Here is a 17,494-nt window from a genome sequence, read left to right as displayed (position 1 = left end):
CCCCGGCTGCCCCTTCCCCCTGCCCAGAGGATGCCAGGCACAGCTCAGGCTGCCGGCTGGGCTGATTACGGTGTGTGGGGCCGCAGAGCTGTAGGGAGGGCTGCGTGCCCTGTGAGGAGCTGTGTGTCCCCGGGCAGCAGGTCCGGGGTGGCAGCCAGCACCTCTCTGCCTGCAGAGGTGTCCCGCAACGACTCCTGCTCCGACCTGCCCGAGATCCAGAACGGCTGGAAAACCACGTCGCACACGGAGCTGGTGCGGGGGGCCAAGATCACCTACCAGTGTGACCCGGGGTACGACATCGTGGGGAGCGACACCCTCACCTGCCAGTGGGACCTCAGCTGGAGCAGCGACCCCCCCTTCTGCGAAAAGAGTACGTGCCCCTTGCACTGCCCTGCCCTGCTCTGCCAGCCCCGAGCAATGTGCTGGCTGTCCCCACCACATCCCCAGGGCCCCCACAACGTCCCCAGGACCCCCACCACGTCCCCAGAATCCCGACCATGTCCCCAGGACCTCCACCACATCCCCAGGACCCCCACCACATCTCCAGAATCCTTACCACATCCCCAGGACCCCCACCATGTCCCCGGGACCCCGACCACATCCCCAGGACCCCCGCCACATCCCCAGGACCCCCACCTTGTCCCCTTCACAGCAGTTGCTGGGTCTCAGCCCCGCGCTCATGACCCAGACGAACTCTTTTCCCCAGTTATGTACTGCACGGACCCGGGGGAGGTGGAGCACTCGACCCGGCTCATCTCTGACCCGGTGCTGCTGGTGGGGACCACCATCCAGTACACCTGCAACCCCGGCTTCGTGCTGGAGGGCAGCTCGCTGCTGACCTGCTACAGCCGCGAGACGGGGACGCCCATTTGGACCTCGCGGCTCCCGCACTGTGTCTGTAAGCGTGCTGCGCTGGGGCAGCTCCTCCTGCTGCCCCCCACTCCCCGGGACCTTCCCTGCACCGAGACCGTGCCCAGCCACCTGCAGCAGTGCAGGGTTTCACCCTGCGGGCAGGCTGGCTGCGATCTCAGGAGCTGCCTCTCAGGCTCACCCGGGCTGTGTTGTTCCCTTCCAGCCGAGGAGTCGCTGGCGTGCGACAACCCGGGACTGCCGGAAAACGGCTACCAAATACTCTACAAACGCCTCTACCTGCCCGGCGAGTCCCTGACCTTCATGTGCTACGAGGGCTTCGAGCTCATGGGGGAGGTCACCATCAAGTGCATCCTGGGCCAGCCCTCGCACTGGAGCGGCCCGCTGCCCATCTGCAAAGGTAGCGGCAAAGGGGGCGCGGGGGCAACCTGTGTCTGTGCCAGGCCCGGGGAGGGGGAGCCGAGCCTGTGAGCACCACATGGGGTGCGCTGGGCTGTCCGCTTGCTTTCCTTGTGCTGTTCTCCCTGAAGCCGTTTGCCCTGGCTGAGCAGTGATGCTTGCCCCTGGTGTCCACATTGGCCCCTGGAGCAACCCCCGGGAGCTACCCTCGGCTCTGGTCCGAGCAGGCTGCGGTTGCAGTGAGCCTCCTGGACCTGGAGGGCCCTCCCGTTGCCACTTAAGCTGCAGGGATGTTGTTCTTAATTCCTGCTTAATTCCTAATTAGATGGCACTCCGGAGGGCAGCGCAGCCCAGGCAGAGCCTTCCTGCTGCTGTTTGCAGAGCCTGCTCAGTCACCGTGCGTGCACTGGCACAGGCTGACTGCTTGCAGAGAGCTGACTGCTTGCAGCAGTTCGGGACCCCCACGGGTGTGGGGAGCTCAGTCCGTGCTTTCCCAGCTCAGATTCCTACAGCAGCCGCAGGCTGGGGCAGTGACCCCTCAGCAGGCAGAGCACCGAAAGCTGCCAGCAGGCAGTGCGAGCCCAGTTCCCTACCAGTAACTCCCCGTTTCTCTTCCAGTGAACCAGGACAGCTTCGAGCACGCTCTGGAAGGTGAGTGACATCTGCTGGAGGAGCCCCGTGCACGGCTCCGTGCAGAGCTCTCCCTGCAGACAGCCGAGCCCCCCACCGCCTCCTGGCATCCCTGGGAGCTCCCCAGCCTAAAACCCCACAGCACCCCAGGAGAAACCCCTCGGGCTGGAACTGGGGGAGTGAGCACTGCGTGCGCACGGGGGGCACAGAAGGGCCTGGGCAGTGCGCCCCGCTGCGTGCCCTCAGCCCCGTTTGGTGAGGGGGCACCTTCAGCACCTGGGAGGGCTGGTGCAGCCCTGCAGGACATGAATATTATTTTTATTTTATTTTTATTTTTATTTTTATTTTTATTTTTATTTTTATTTTTATTTTTATTTTTATTTTTATTTTTATTTTTATTTATTAAATGCCTATCAGCATACTGATAATCATCCCTTGGAACCCCTCTGATGGCAGGGTAAGAACAGGAGGTGGCCTGTCAGTACCCCAGCACTTCTGTTCCCACCAATTAAAAACAAACAAAGAAACAAAAAAGCCCCAAGACTGCCTTGGGAGGGGAGGAGGAGCGGGCTCCTGCGGGTGCCTCCAGCCCAGGCAGAGTCCCCTGGGCGAGGAGCGAGGGCAGGAGCGGAGGCAGAGGGGGGGCAGCGGGTGCTGGGCAAAAACCCCCGTGAGAGATCTTGTCCTTTTAGTAGCAGAAGCTGCTGCGGAGACATCGCTGGAGGGGGGAAACATGGCCCTGGCCATCTTCATCCCGGTGCTGATCATCTCCCTGCTGCTGGGGGGAGCGTACATCTACATCACCAGGTAGGGCCCTGCAGGGTCCCCCTGGACCGCCCGGGGCTGCCGAGCATCCCTGGGGTCCCCGGGCACCCCCTAGGGTCCCGTGGGAGGATGGGGTGGGCGAGCACTGGGGTTTGCCCAGCGCCGTGCAGCTCTGTGACCCTGGCATCGCCCCGCAGGTGCCGGTACTACTCCAGCCTCCGCCTGCCCCTCATGTACTCGCACCCCTACAGCCAGATCACGGTAGAAACGGAGTTCGACAACCCGATCTATGAGACAGGGGTGAGTGCTGCTGGGCCCCTCGCTCCCTGGGGGCTGCTCCGCTGCCTGGCAGCAAAGGGTTTCAAAGGGTTTGCTGCGTGTGCGGCACCAGGACTTTGGGGAGAAAGCGGACAAACCGTGAGCAGTCCCAGAGGCTTACAGAAACCCTGGGCTGGGCAGGGAGGGGACCACTCTGGGGAGCAAAGGGACCCCTGGAGCACCTCTTGGAATGGGGTGGTTATCCCAAAATGCAGCTGCTGCCCTAAAACGGTTTTTCCTTCTTTTCAGGAAACCAGAGAATACGAAGTTTCGATATAAAGACAGCGCCACGAGAGTCTCCAGCTGCGAACTTAATGTGCTCTCATAGAACTTCCTCAGTAACTAATCCAGAGACTACGTGGAGTTTGGTTGGACCCCTGGACCTGCTGTTGTCTTTCCTTTTGCCTCTTTATTGAAGATTTTACTGTTTTCTTCACTGTATTTATTCTATTTAAACTGCGATAGGTGTGCTGCAGAGCCCCGGGGTCTGCCTGGACCCCACTGCGGGCAGCAGCGGCAGAGGGGGCCGAGCCCTGCGCGCCGCACCCCCCGCACCGGCCACGCACGCACAGAGGGGTTTTGCAGTACTTTTGTTGTTAAAAATTAAAAACGTCTCCATTGCAAGAGCCTGCAAGTGATTGCTCAGAGCCGTCTTAGGCGCAGGGTTTGCCGCAGGGTCCCGCTGGCCCCGTCCCATGCCCCCCATGGCAGTGGGCACCGGGTGGCACGGCTGAGGCGAGGGGACTGTCCCCGTGCCAGGGAGCGGGACACGTCTCAGGAAAGCATCCAGGTGTGGAGCCCTGCTCAGAACAGCCAGGGAGCAGGGTGCAGCCCAGTACCTGCGGGGGACATGCCGCTTCCATCTGCCCCTCTGCTTTGGATGACGGGGAGGACAGGAGCAGGACTCACAGCTCTGCAGAGAAGCACCAGCCCGAAGCCTCTCCACAGCCGGCTCAGCTCCTCCAGGAGCTGCAGGAGCGCTCCCCAAGCACCAGAGCACCTCTGCTCCCTGCTTCTCATCAGAAACATTGAGTGGCCATCGCCAGGAAAGCCCGAGCCCAGCTGCAGGCTGGTGTTGGCCCTTCGCCCCGCGGCAGTATCTCAGGGTAAGCAACGATGGACTGGGCTCCCCGCTGCCACCCCTGCGAGGGGCAGGGGGGCTGCTGCCTGCCCCGGGGTGCGGGCACGGTGCTGTGATGGGGCCAGGGCCGGCCTCGGGCAGCAGCGGAGCCTCCACGCTCCTCCTGGGGCAAGCCGGGACTGTGGCCGGTGCTGCACAGCTCCACCATGATGCCCTCGAGGTTCGCACTTGGCTCCTGAGCTGGCGGCTGGGAAGAGCCCGGGCGAGGGAAAGAGGCAGGGGATGGAGGTGGAGGTCTGCCGGGGGAAGAAAGGCAGCCAGCAGGGCTGGGCTCCAGCACGAGAAACCAACCCGGGGGCAGAGGGGGCAGAATCAGCCCCTTGGCACTGCTCTGACCATGGATGAACCCTGCAACAGCCGCTCCTGGGGCCTCAGCGTCCCCGTGCTCTGTCACTGCAGACGTGGGGGCGTTTGCCTCAGCCAGAGCTGGGCACCCCGGCACGTCCTGGGCTGCCGGAGTCTTTTTTTTGTCCTTGTAGAATGGCAACTGTGACCACGACAGTGTTCGGGAGTCTGTTTTAGGCTAGGGATGGTTAGTGCATCTCTGCAGTGTACAGCCGAGACTTAGGTTTTTTCCTTTAAAAACAATGAATGTGTGTTTGTAATTTGTAAAGGTTAAAAAAAAAAAAAAGAAAAACAACAAAAAAAAATGTGCCAAAAATGTACTAAGCATTTCATTTCCCTTCATACATGTCTGTTTTTATAAGAACAATGTGAAAATTGCTGGGATTAAATATTTTTGAACATGATGAAGTACTTCCGTGGGAAGCCGTAGTGTTGGGTATAACCTTAATGCAACTTGTTCTGTATTTTTAGATGTCTGAAGTCCGTTTGCGTGGCTCTGAGCCACAGAGAGGCCAGCGGCGTGGCCTTGCTGCACCGCTGCTGTGGTGGCACGGGCGAGGGCTGGAGCCGGGCACCTCGCTGCGGGGCCTCAGCACCTCTGGGCACAGATCCCTGGGGCCGGATCCTGCCCTGGTGCAGCCCCACAGTGTCCCCAGCTGCCCATCCCCATGGCACAGAGCTCTGGTGGCCTCTGTTCACCCGGTGCCTTCCTGCCTAGGTGTGCTGGGACCCCCCCGGGACCCCCTGAGACCCCCCTAGGACCTCCCCGGGACCCCCTGGGACCTCCCCGGGATCTCCTGGACCCCCCGGGACCGCCTGGGCAGTCCCCACGGAGGTGCAGAGGGGCTGGGGGACCCCGTCCAGCACCGCCCCGCCGGGCGGGGGTGGTCCGGGGGCCTGATCCTGCCCGTGCCCTGCTCCCCCCGCAAGGCCGGCAGCCCCCCCCGGCGCCGATCCGCACCGGCTGCCTGCGGGCGGGGCTGCGGGGGGCTGCCCATGAGCCCCCCCCGATGGCCTTGATGGGGTAGGGGGCACCCAGCGGGGGCTGCATCCCCCCCCAGCCTCCCCCCGCCCGGCTCCGCAGCGGCGGGTCCCGCGGTGCTGCAATGCGGAGCGGGCGGGCAGGGCTCGGCGCGGGGCTGGGGAGGGGCGGGCGGCGCGGGGGGGGGCGGCGGCGGGGCCCCCGGTGCGCCCCGGGGGGAGCCCAGCACGGCCCCGGGGTTCCCTGGCCCCGGGGGGTCGGGGGCGCGCAGCCCCCGGGGTGCTCGGGCTCTCCGCAGGGCACCCACCGGCCTGCCGGGGCTCCGCGCCCCCCCCCGATGCCGGGCACCTCCCCGCACGGCCCAGCACCACGGTGCTGAGCTGCCCAAACGGGCTTTTAAGAGAGGCCGCGGTGTGCCACCGGCTAATTGCTGCCTTCAGCAGCTGTCAGCCTAACGCACGGGAGGGCGAGGGAGCCAGAGCGCCGTGCACAGCAATCCCCGGGGAGGAAGCTGGCGTTATTTTTGGACAGAGATTGCAAGGGAATTCAAATGAAGGGGAAAAAAAATAAATAAATAAAAATAATAATAAAAAAAAGCCTGGATGCTGCCGTTTCTCCGCGGTGACGTCAGGCAGGAGCCAGCCCCCGGCCCCCGGCTCGGTGCAGACGCAGCCCTGGTGGCGCAGCGCTCAGCCCCCGACACGGCCGCGCGGGGGGGGGGACGGCAGCAGCCGGGCGCTGGTCTGGAAGGGGGGCAGGGGGCAGGAGCCTGCAGATGTGTGGGTCTCCCTGGCTCAGGGAGGAGCCCCCCGGGAGCTGTGCCCCAGCCCCAGGCTGGGTGCTCCAGGAGATCCTGGCCCTACAGGCGCCGATGGCTGCAGCTGCATCCTGGCAGCGGCACAGGGGGGGCACCGCGTGGTGCTGCCCCCAGAGCAAACCTTGGGAACAGGGGGAGGGAATCACCGGAGCCAGGAGCTGCACCACAGACAGGGCTCCTGCCAGGGCGTCTCCGGCAGGGCTGTGCCAGGCTCTTCCCGGGGCTGCTCCTGGCCCATTTGGGGCTGGGGCTGTGCCTGCAGCGTGGCCCCTGAGGATCCCGGCTGAGGGACCCCAGGCCCAGACCCACACGTCTGGCTCACGGGGCTGACGTCTCCCCTGAGCTCCTGGCAGCAGTGAATCACCAGGCCAAGGAGAGAGGAGAGGAGCTGAGAGGGTGGGGAGACAGCAGTGAGGCATAAAACAACGGAGAGGAGGCTGGCAGCAGCCTTAACCCCTGGCTGCATCGCTGCCAGCCCCGTGGGGGAGCACAGGACAGAGGCATTGGGTCCCTGCACCCTCAGCACGGGGCAGACACAAGGTGCAGGATGTGTTAGCAGGGACCTCTGGGCTGCCTGCTATGGGCTCAGCATTACTGGGGTGTGTGCACACCAGGGAGTCGGGATGAGACCCCAGTCCTGACACCCCCTTCTCCCTCTCCCCAGAGCTCTCCGAGCTGGGGAAGGGCTCCACAGCCGACTGGTTGCAGTGTGGGGAAGGGTCTGGCTGCACTGGATGGCGAAGGCAGCCAGGCAACATCCTAAAGGAAGAAGAAAGAGCAGAGCAGCTGGTCCTGCAGAGAAGAGGCTGCAGCAGAGCTGAGGACCAGGGCCTGGAGAGGACCAGCGGGGGGCTCCAGCAGCAAGGAGCAGAAGAAAGTCACGGGAGCGATCCAGAGACCCACACCGAGAGGCAGCAGGCGCAGGGACTGCCCGCAGGAGGAGGCTGTGCCTGCAGGGAGCAGGCAGGAGCTGCAAACCCAAGGCTGAGAGGGGCCTGGGTAGGAGCAGGAGGGAATAGGCTCACCTTGCGGGGACAGACGGCAGGGGAGGGCCTGGGGAGGGAAACAGCAGGAACACAGAGGAGGAAAAATGACAGAAAACGAGGTGCAGCTTGGGTCTCCAGCACGCGAGGCACGAGGCTGCTCGGGAGGCAGCACCCCGCTGCCGTCCGCCTGCTCCGCGCGGTGCCACGTGTGCCAGGCAGCTCCGCGTGGCAGCGGGCAGGGCAGCGCTGCCAGGACAGCCGGGACTCCCCTGGCATCGGCCCAGCACAGAGTTTGCCGGCCCCGGGGGAACGCCAGGGCTGGCTCCTGGGGACCGGCACTCGCTGGTATTGCTTGGGCAAATGGGAATTGGGTTGGAGGGGGAAAGAGCAAGCGAGCAGGAAGCAGAAAGGCTCGAGACAAACCGTTTCTCCCCCAGCACTTAAGAGTCATTAAGGGACCCCCCAAATTGCCAGAAGTTTTATTTCCTCTCCAGCCAACCTGCAAAGTCGGCCTCTTCTTTTCCACGGGGCTAAAGCCTGCATGCATTAAAGATCGGTTTAGAAACGGAACGCTTGGGGAGAAGGCAGTGCTGACCCGCTGGGGCTGGCTGAGCAAGCTGGAGACAAGGGTGTGCCCTGCGGGACAGCTCCTGCACCCGCAGCCGAGCGATGAGGCTGCCGTGGCCCAGGGAGCTCAGCCCAGGTCCAGCCTGCAATGGGGGCAGGAGGTGCCTTGGGGCAGCAGGACGGGATCGGGAGATCCTCCTAACTGGAACCAGCTGTGACCCTGGGGGGTCTCGCATGTGTCTGCCACCCCTCTGGACTGCTCACACCCCTGGGACCTGCATCCCCGAGCACCTGCATCCCAGGTGCTGCATCCCAGGTGCCCACGGCCCCAGGACCAGCACCTCCTGCATCCAGACCCCAGCATCCTTGGGGACCAGCAGCTCCTGCAGCCTGGGCGCTGCCTCCCCAGGTCCCTGCAGGCAGCACTCCCCACACCCTGGATGCCCCCATCCCCGGTGCCAGCAGCCCCCCCATCCCAGCTGCCGCACCCCTGGGTGCCCGCACCCCCCCCAGCGCATCTCCCTGCTGCCCTCAGCGCTGGATGCCCCCCACCCCAGCCGCTGCACCCCGGCTGCCCGCACCCCGGGGTGCCCCCCCCGTGCCGGCCCTGCGCCCCCCGCCGCGCTCCATGCCCGGGTGCCGCATCCCGGCGGCGCGCTGCGGGGGCGCGGGGGCGCGGCGAGGGGCGGTGCGGGCGGACGGGCGGTGCCTTGGCCCGGGGCCCGCAGGCAGGAGCAGGCGGGGGCGGCGCGGGCCCCTCCTGCCCGGGCTGCTGGGAGTTGTGGTCCGGGGAGCGGCGCGGAACGGGCGCGGAGCGGGCGCAGGTCGGTACCGCCGCATCCCGGCGCTGCGCGGAGCGGAGCGGGCGAGGCCGGGCGCTGCGGGCCCCGGTGCACGACCGCGGGGTTTTGGGGAGGGGGCACCGGCTGCGGGAGGCGGCCGAGCCCGCGGAGTGGGGGGCACGGCCCGGCACGGCCCGGCCCCGGGCTGCCGGGGGTCGGCGGCGGGCGGGGGGCGCACGGCGGGGCCGGGCGCTGCCGCCGCACCGGGATGTGGCAGCGGGGCACGGCCCGGCCGCCCCCCCGGGGATGAGAGAGGGGTCGGAGCCCGGCCGCCACCCGCTGCCGAGCGGCCACCGAGGGTGCCCCCGGCGGGCACGGCTGTCGGGAGGGGCGAGGCTGCGGCCGCCGGTGCCGGGCCGGGCTGGACTGGGCTGGACTGGGCTGGACTGGGCTGCAGCCCCGGTAACGGCCCCGGCCGAAGCAGCCCCCCCGGGAGGGGCCGGTGCTGCCCCCCGGTGCTGCCCCCCGGTGCTGCCCCCCGGTGCTGCCCCCCGGTGCTGCCCCCCGGTGCTGCCCCCCGGTGCTGCCCCCCGGTGCTGTGCGGGGCCGCCCGCCTTATGTAACGCCGCCGCTGCCTGGCGCGGGGCTGCCCCCACGTCCTGCACAACTTCGGCCCCGCGGCCTCGATGTGCCGTGGGCTGGCGGTAACGGGCCCGTTCTTGGGGTCTCAGCCCGCGGGGGTCTCCCCGAGCCCCGTCCCAGCCCGACTGAGCAGCCCCCAGCGGGTCCCGGCGGGGGCTGCGGTGCCCTCGGGGAGCTGCCGGTGGGACCCGCGGCTGAGGCTCGGCCCGAGGCCACCCCAGGGGAGCCTGGCCCCAAATTCCCAGTGGGTCCCGTGCGCCTGGGGAGCTGGGTGGGGAGCTGGAGGGTGCAGGGACTTTGATCCTTTCCTGCCCTGATGGTTTCCCCTTGATTTTCCCCATGTGAGGTGCTGGACGCAGCCCTGGGGCAGCAGCGGGGCCGTGCTCGTGCTGGGGTCCCCCAGGCTGTCAGATCCCGCTCCCCCCAGGCTCTCACTTCATCCATCAGCTTCAGCTTCTGAAGGAGAGCCTTGCTGCTGGGCTCCGTGTCAGGGCAGGAGAGCTGCTGTGAATACAGATGGCTCCTGGGCTCTGCCTGCCTTCCTGGGGCACGTTCTGGCACCGCCGAGCCGGTGCCGCCGGGGCTGTGCCAGCATCGGGGACACCCCCGCGCCCTCCCCGCGGCTGCACTTGGGAGCCGAGGGCTGGGCTGGAGGAGCCGGCGTGCGTGGCGGGATGCCAGCCGGGGAGGGAGGGAGGGAGGGAGGGAAGTTGTCTTCAAATTTCCAGGCGGCTCCAACACGCCACGTGGATGGCAGGACCCGGGACGGGGCACGCGGGCACCGTGCTGCCAGGGAGCAGGGTGGAAGGAGCCCGGCGGTGCGCGTCCTGCCCGTGGGGTGAGGCTGCCTCCAGCCCTGGTCCCCAGCCCTGTGCTGGGCCCACTGCTGCAGGGTCAGGTCCCAGCCAAAGCTCCGTCAGCTGAGGTGCATCACCCTGCGATCCGTGGGGAAATGCACGTTCCGTTAGGAGCTGCAGGACCTTGGCAGGCAGGGCCGGGAAAGGCTTGGAGAGCTTCCCTGGCTAATGAGCCCGGCCTACTCCTTCCAGTCAGCGCGCTCGCAGATGAGATAGATAAGCTCCCCCAGCATCTCCCTCCCTCCCCTTCACCTCTGCCATCCTTGTTTCTCTCCTCTGAGAGAGGATGTGGAGCTGCTGCCCTGCAGCTCCCGCCAGCCCTTACCCTCCGGCCAGGCTCTGCAGCAGCTGGCACGTGCAGGAGGCATTTTGGGCACGGCACTGGCATGGGGGGGGGACCAGCTAAGAGCCTGCAGCCCTCGCTCTGCTTCTGTTTGCCCTAGGCTGGACTGTGCCTTCCCCACGTGCCCAGCTGCCTCAGTGCTGTTCAGCAGCTGATGGCTGGTCGGTACCTGCAGGGCTCTCCTTCCGTGCCGGCAGCGCGCTGTAGTCGGGGGTGGCTCTTGGTGTCCTCTCCGACCTGGTTTGTGTTTCCCTTCCCTTTCCCACTGCTGCCTGGAGGTGCCCAGGGATGGTGCAGGGGTGAGCAGGGGCCACGCGTGGTTACCGGGAGCAGGGCCACGGCCTCACCCGGCTGCTTCCCGAGGAGCCTGAGGTCAGCACTGCTGGCGTGGAGCTGCGGGTGGGATTTCCTGAGCAGCCATCAGGAACAACCCCCCCTGTGCTCAGCGGCCGTGCTGTGAGGATGGAGCCGGTACGGTGCTCTGCCCTGCTGGGGGCAGCGAGCGGCTGCAGGCTGTGAGGGGGATTTGCCCCTGCCCAGGGATTTGCCCCAACCTCCTGGTCTCCGGAGGGAGCGTCATTTCAGAGCGTTCAGATCCAGGAGATAAATCAATGTGCTGCGAGGCTGGGCTGCTAAGAGCCTGTTCTGGGCTTTGCTCCTGGCTCAGCCAGATCTGGCTCCTTATCAGCCAGATTTGGGGTGTGATAAGGCAGCAGAGGAGAAGAGAAGGAGATGGGGCAGTGGGAGCCGAGGGGGCTGGCTCTCCCCACCTACCTTGCAGTGGATGTTGGGATTCTTGTGGCAGATGCTGTTGGGAGCGGGTAGAGGCTTTTCTCAGTGTGGGACAGCACTGGGCTGCTGGGCAAACAGCAGGGCTCCTCGTCAATCATCCTCTCTCCCCCCATGAGGAGCCAGTGCCCCCCACAGCCCCAGGCTGAGCCCCCACAGAGACCCCAGGGAAAGCCCACACCCCGTTAACACCTCTGGATTTGTCTCCCCAGATTCTCCCGGGTGCTGCATTTCAGGATGATCCACCCAGGGGCGCAGACGGGGACCCTCTGGGCACATCACTGCTGACACCGTGGCTCTGGCTCCCCCCGGCCTCCCCGCGAGCCGCTGGTGGCCGCTGCCCATGCGGAGGTGCCGGGCGCGCTGGGGACAGCCGCAGCTCCGCTCCCCCATGGCAGACCTGCATGGTGTGGGTGCCCCTGAGGAGCGCCAGGACTGACCGCCGGGCCCCCCTGCGCGCCACCCGCTGCGCCAACATGTCCGTGGAGTGGCTGGTGGACTGGAGCTGGTCCCTGGACGGCCTCCGGGATTTCATCGCCACGGGCATCCAGTCCTTCCGCGACTGCGACGCCACCGCCCTGGCCGCCGTCGCCTGCCTGCTGGTGCTGTTCGTGTGGTACTGCTACCACGTGGGGCGCGAGCAGCCCCGCGCCTACGCCACCGTCAACGCCCTGATGCAGAGCGCCGAGGCCAACGGCGTGCAGAATGGGTACGTCTACTGCCACTCGCCCGAGTGCGTGCGCTGCACACACCACGACGGGCTCAACCAGAAACTCTACCACAACCTGCAGGAGTACGCCAAGCGCTACTCCTGGTCCGGCATGGGCAGGATCCACAAGGGCATCCGCGAGCAGGGCCGCTACCTCAACAGCCGGCCGTCCATCCAGAAGCCAGAAGTCTTCTTCCTGCCGGACTTGCCGACCATGCCCTACTTCGCCCGGGACGCTCAAAAGCACGACGTGGAGTTGCTGGAGCGCAACTTCCAGACCATCCTGTGCGAGTTTGAGACCCTCTACAAAGCGTTCTCAAACTGCAGCCTCCCGCAAGGATGGAAAATGAACAGCACGCCCAGCGGGGAGTGGTTCACCTTCTACCTGGTGAACCAGGGCATGTGCGTGCCCAGGAACTGCAGGAGATGCCCACGGACGTACCGCTTGCTCGGCAGCCTTCGCACCTGCATTGGCAACAATGTCTTTGGGAACGCTTGCATCTCCGTGCTGAGCCCGGGCACCGTCATTGCAGAGCACTACGGACCCACCAACATCCGCATCCGCTGCCACCTCGGTAAGTGCCCCGTGGGGGCCATGCGTCCTTCGCCATCCCCTGCTCTGGGCAGCCTGGGGCACTGCTCCGGCCACCGAGCTGCCTCCCAGCACGGGTCCCGAGTGTTAGGGTGCTCTGTGAGGGATGCAGTTACTGCCAAGAGCAGGGCCAGGCGCTGCTTCGGTGCCGGTCCCAGGGCAGGGAGGGGGTCTCTGGGGGTCCCCTCCAGGGGATGGGGCGCTGGGCAGGCGGCGCGGTGCTCCCCGCCCTGCGGGTGCCCGGGAAGGGGGGAGCCCCCGCGGCACAGATGGCCGGGACTCTGCCACGCTGGAAGCAGCGCAGATCGCGCCGGGGGAGGCACCGCACGGGCCCTGCTGGCAAACACCGAACGCGATTGTTCAGCCAACTCCTCTTGGGTAAACACACGCCGGCTGCGACTGGCCATTTAATTGCAAGGGGGAGCTGGGCTTCTGAGCTATCTGACGAGTTCTCCTGCCCTGGGGAGCCGTGGGTGAGGCAGGAGCCAGCCCCTGGAGCGCCTGGGAGAGGCAAGGGGCAGGGCACAGCTCCTGGGCGCAGGGTGAGGCACGGCTCAGCCTGGTGCAGGTGATGGCAGCGCAGAGCCGAGGCCAGCTCGCACCTGGAGCGTGCATGCCCTGGGGAGACGAGCGATGTGGGCCGTCCCCTTGTCCTGCATTTCCAAAATCCTGCTCCATCTGCTTCCTGCTGCTGGCCCTCCTGCCAGGACACAGCCCCGTGCCCGGGGTGTGCCGACAGCTGCTCAGCGCGGTGACGTCCCCACCTCGGTGCTGCTGTCCTGGCCCTCACTGTGCCCAGGCCGTGGTCACCTGTGAGACACTCAGTGCTTCCAGGTCAGCGTGCCCTGCAGAGCCAGAACAGCAGGCACAGAGCTGAATCTTCCTGGGTTTTACCCCAGCGCCCCCATGGCTCTGCCAAGCACCTGGGGCCAGGCACAGCCCCAGTGCTGCTGCTCCAAGGGCAGGGACGCATCCTGCAGAGCGCTGGCCCAGAAGGGAAGGCTGTGAGCTGCCACCTCCTCCTCCTGCCTCCCCTGGCTGCTCAGCTCGCCCCTTCCAGCTGGAGAGACTCCAGCTGAGGCCACTGTGCAGGGAAATGGGTTTGGGCTTTGCTGTCTTTGAAATGTTCATCAGGAAAGCAGAGCAGCTTTTATGCTCCCAGCTCTCCTGGGCAGCTGGGAGTCCCTGCTGTGCCTGCTTGGATTTGGCACAGAAACCGCTTCCTGCTCGTTAGCAGCATCGTCACCACCTGGAAGTCACGGGAGCTGCCCCTTCCCCTCCGGGCTGCACCTGGGGGCAGGTTGCTGCAGCACTCGCCCTGTGCCACGGGTGGTGTTTCTGATGCACGGGGTGGTGGGATCGGCCCTCACCAAGCTGTCCTGACTTGTGCTAGTCCTTTAGGAACAGACCCATTTTATTCCTAGCGTTGTCCTTCATGGAGCCTCTCCCCTTAGGGCAGTTTTGCAGCCCCCTGATTTTCTGTCCAGGCAGCTGCCTGGTGGGGCACTGCTGTGGCAGCATCTCGGTTTTGTGACCAAGTGAAGAGGCACACGGTCCTAGAAACGTAGAGTGCTTTTGGTTGGAAGGGACCTTAAGGTGAACTAATTCCAGCCCCGAATGCAAGAGGCAACCATGGCGAATGGTGCAAGGTCAGAGGGGGAGCAGGGGCAGAGCTGTGCATTGAGCCCATCCCTTAGGTGCAACATTTTCCTCCCACTCCAGCCTTGCAGTGGGCAGTGTAATCACACCAGTGCTGGAGGAAGATAAGCGTGCAGGCTCTGCCTTTGGTCCCGAAGCTACAAAAATGCACCAGGAAACTGGCTTCCTGCACACAGCTCACGCCTGGGGCTTGGCAGCCGTGCTGGGTACAAAAGAGGGTGCCCACGGCGCTGAGCTCGGGTTGGGTACAGCAGGGCACTGCGGGGGGGGCCCCACAGCCCTGGGTGCAGGATGGGCAGGAGGGAGAGGGCAGGGGCCGAGCTGCACCTGGCTTGGGAGTTCAGGCTGTAAACCCAGCACCCTGGTGTTGTTTGAGCCCTGCACTGAGCCCTGCTGCTCCTGCTCCCGGGGGGCAGCAGCCCCTCGGCTCCCCTTGGGTTCCACTTTGCCCGGGGGCAGCAGCGTGGAGCTGGCGTGGCGCTCACTGCTCCCCGAGGGGCTCCCTCGCCGCAGGGAGCACAGCGCAGCCCTGACCCCCCCCCCTCTTCTCTCCTCTGTGCCTGAAGGTCTGAAGACCCCCAGCAACTGTGAGCTCGTGGTGGGGGGCGAGCCGCAGTGCTGGGCGGAGGGGCGCTGCCTGCTGTTCGACGACTCCTTCCTGCACACCGCCTTTCACGAAGGTAAGCGCAGAGCCACGGGGCTCACACGGTGCCTGCCTGGTCCCCCTTGCCCACTTGACCTGGAGTCCTCTCCTCCCCGGGGTGCTCTGTGCCCTCACCCCGCATCCCTGCTGGGATCCTGCCAGCCCTGGGGACCCTCTGGCCTCTCCCCACCCTGTGTTGAGCACCGAGAAGCTCCCTCACCCCTGAGCGCTGCGGGGCTGCCCAGGCTCTGATGCTGGCAGCCCCGTGCCCCGGCTCACAGCGGCGCTGCCAGCTGCAGCCAGCCCTGTCACGAGGCTCCTGGTGTGCCCCAGGGGCCTTTTCCTCCATCGGTGGGAGAAAAGCTTCACAGCCTCCAGCACCCTGTTCACCAGCCCCCAGGACCCTGCTCCCCGACCCTCAGGGCTGGCTGTGCCGCCCGTCGTGCCCCCGGCTCTCCGTGGGAGCTCCTGGTGCCTCTCCACATCAGGTCCCAGCCCCTCTGGCTTTTCCCCCAGCCTCGCCCCCATTTGCAGAGCTCGATCCAGCCCAAACCTTTCGGTAGCTGCAACACCAGGCAGGGTGAATTTGTGCTTCCCGAGGCGAGCACAGCAGCAGGCAGCAGGGTCAGGCTGGTTCTGCTGCCCCTCGCCGTTACCCGCGGGGCCGTTCTGCTGCAGCTCTCCCGGATTAGCCGGCATTAGTGCCGATGGCACAAAGCATCAAGCAGAGCTGTTTTTTGCAGGAGAGCGTGTGAAGAGGGTGGGAGAACAAAAGCTGTTGCTCCCACATAAACCCTGCTATGGAAGGGGGAAATGCAGCTCGTTGCAGAGCCGTGGGGATGGGGAAGGCCAGAACAGCGCCGCAGCGGCTCCGCGCACCGCGCTCAGACGCAGCTGCGAGCACGGCTGCTGCTGAACGGCAAGCTGAGCGCCGTGCCCGCTGCCCTGAGGAGCCACGCGGTGTGGGATGGCAAACAGCAGGGCTGGGACCCTGCAGGAGCACCCGGCCCTGGGTGCTGGAGGCACTGGGCTCCCAGTAGCAGCTGGGGGGTGGTTGCTGGAGCTGTGCAGGGCTGGGCATGATGCAGCGTGTGTGATGCTGGGGTGCACGCAGTGACCTCGCCGAGTGCCTCGGCTGCCCGTGCTCTGGGGGTCCCGAGCCGTGGGGCTGCCTGGTTCTGCAGCAGAGGCCGGCGTCCTGGTGCTCAGCAGGCACAGCTCGCTCCGGCACGAGCAGGGCAGGGCGCACGGCGACCCCGCGCCTCACCCCGCTCCCGCGTCCCTCCCAGGTCCCCCGGAGGAGGGTCCCCGCGTGGTCTTCATGGTGGATCTGTGGCACCCCAACGTGGCGGCCGCCGAGCGCCAAGCCCTCGACTTCATCTTCGCCCCGGGACGCTGAGGGCGCTGCCTCGCTGTGGGGGTGAGGGCAGCCGGGACCCGGCTTCGTGCTGGCGGTGCCACCGCAGCCCCAGCGCCGCCGCCCGCCCCGGGAGGCCGCTCCCGGCACGGCGCTGGGGGCTCCCCTCGGGGTCTTGTAAATGGAAACGTCGACGTGTCTCAACGCCCATCTCCTCCCGCCCATCACTGGCTTCAGGGATCCCCCTCCACCACGCCGGTGCATTTCCTTCCCTCCGTGGTTAGACGCAGCACCGCTCCCGTACGTGTTATGTTGCTACCGTGTTTCGCAGTGTTCAGAAGTAGAGTTTCCGGGGTGTTTGTTTGAGTGTGATAGTGTACAATTTCTCGTGGCCATCCAAAGGACAACGCTCCTGTGCCAGCACAGCGAAGCAGCCGAGCAGCGGAGCGCGGTGCTCAGCCTGCCCCTGTCCCGTTTTGGGGCCGTGCAGATGGACGGACAGACGGACGGACGGGCAGCAGCAGGCACCGAGCACCTCCTGGGGGCAGACCCAGCACCGGGCACGGCCAGCTCTGCTCTTTGACCTTGCCAGAGGTGTTACCCATTGCCTAAATCCCCTCCTTGTGTTATCGGCGACCCTTGTTTTCCACGAGTCGAGGCTGGGAAGCCCCCGCAGGGGCAGGGAGGCGTTTGGCTTTGGGGGGGCTGCAGCCACAGGGCAGGGCGGCTCGGTGCTGCCGTGCCCCTGCCCGAAGCACCGCACCGTGGGTGCTGCCCCTGCGCTGCTCCTCTGCTCGGAGAGGGGCCGGGTGCCTCCCCCACCCCCTGCCCTGCCCGGGGGGACGCAGCCCAGCTCCGCAGCGACTTCTTTACAGACTCCTGAGTGATCAGATTGCAAGGGAAGGCAGAGATTTCAAATACATCCAAGATATTTTTTACACCTGTCTTGTTACCGAATATCCGAAGTGCATGATTTCTACCATGATTTCTACATGCATTGATTACTTGGAAACAGACTCTGAGGAAGCAGGCTGGCTTGGCAACTGTCTTACAGTTTGGTAACATTCATACAGTGGATAAGCAAAGATTATCAATAAACCGTTGTGCTGAAAACAGACGGGGCTCTGCCTGCTGGTGTAACTGTTCCAGGGTAAGGCAGAACGCGGCGGAGCTGCAGCCTGTCCTCCCGAGGCCTCAGCAGCTCGGCTGGGACGGAGCAAAGTGCTGAGAATAACGGGAGCTGGGGGTGGGAGAGGTGAGGGGCCCGCGATGAGCGATGCCGTGAGGGCACCGTGTCGCAC

General features: G+C 65.6%; 2 protein-coding genes across 3 annotated transcripts in view; both read left to right on the top strand.

The window, feature by feature from the left end:
- Nucleotides 1–4,791, top strand: part of SEZ6L (seizure related 6 homolog like) — a 35,746-nt gene extending 30,955 nt beyond the window's left edge. Inside the window, exons 11-17 of one of the 2 annotated variants that reach the window (XM_082773890.1) lie at nt 176–370; nt 707–898; nt 1,076–1,270; nt 1,888–1,920; nt 2,595–2,706; nt 2,862–2,964; nt 3,232–4,791. In XM_082773890.1, the coding sequence (XP_082630016.1) occupies nt 176–370; nt 707–898; nt 1,076–1,270; nt 1,888–1,920; nt 2,595–2,706; nt 2,862–2,964; nt 3,232–3,261 (860 nt within the window). In that variant the 3' untranslated portion in view covers nt 3,262–4,791. Of the gene's footprint in view, nt 1–175; nt 371–706; nt 899–1,075; nt 1,271–1,887; nt 1,921–2,591; nt 2,707–2,861; nt 2,965–3,231 lie in introns of both variants that reach the window. The other variant, XM_082773889.1, reaches the window with a different exon arrangement.
- Nucleotides 4,792–8,584: 3,793 nt separating this feature from the next.
- On the top strand, nt 8,585–17,444 carry ASPHD2 (aspartate beta-hydroxylase domain containing 2). Its single transcript, XM_082774217.1, has 4 exons — nt 8,585–8,644; nt 11,446–12,517; nt 14,760–14,873; nt 16,126–17,444. Exons 2-4 carry the CDS (start codon nt 11,638–11,640, stop codon nt 16,233–16,235), a joined length of 1,104 nt encoding a protein of 367 aa, XP_082630343.1. The 5' UTR covers nt 8,585–8,644; nt 11,446–11,637; the 3' UTR covers nt 16,236–17,444.
- The last annotated feature ends 50 nt before the right edge of the window (nt 17,445–17,494 follow it).

This window comes from Aythya marila, assembly GCF_965140915.1.
Source record: "Aythya marila genome assembly, chromosome: 17".
In the NCBI taxonomy this organism is placed as follows: domain Eukaryota; kingdom Metazoa; phylum Chordata; class Aves; order Anseriformes; family Anatidae; genus Aythya; species Aythya marila.
Note: the sequence above shows the minus strand (reverse complement) of the source record. Positions and strands in the feature narration are given on the sequence as shown.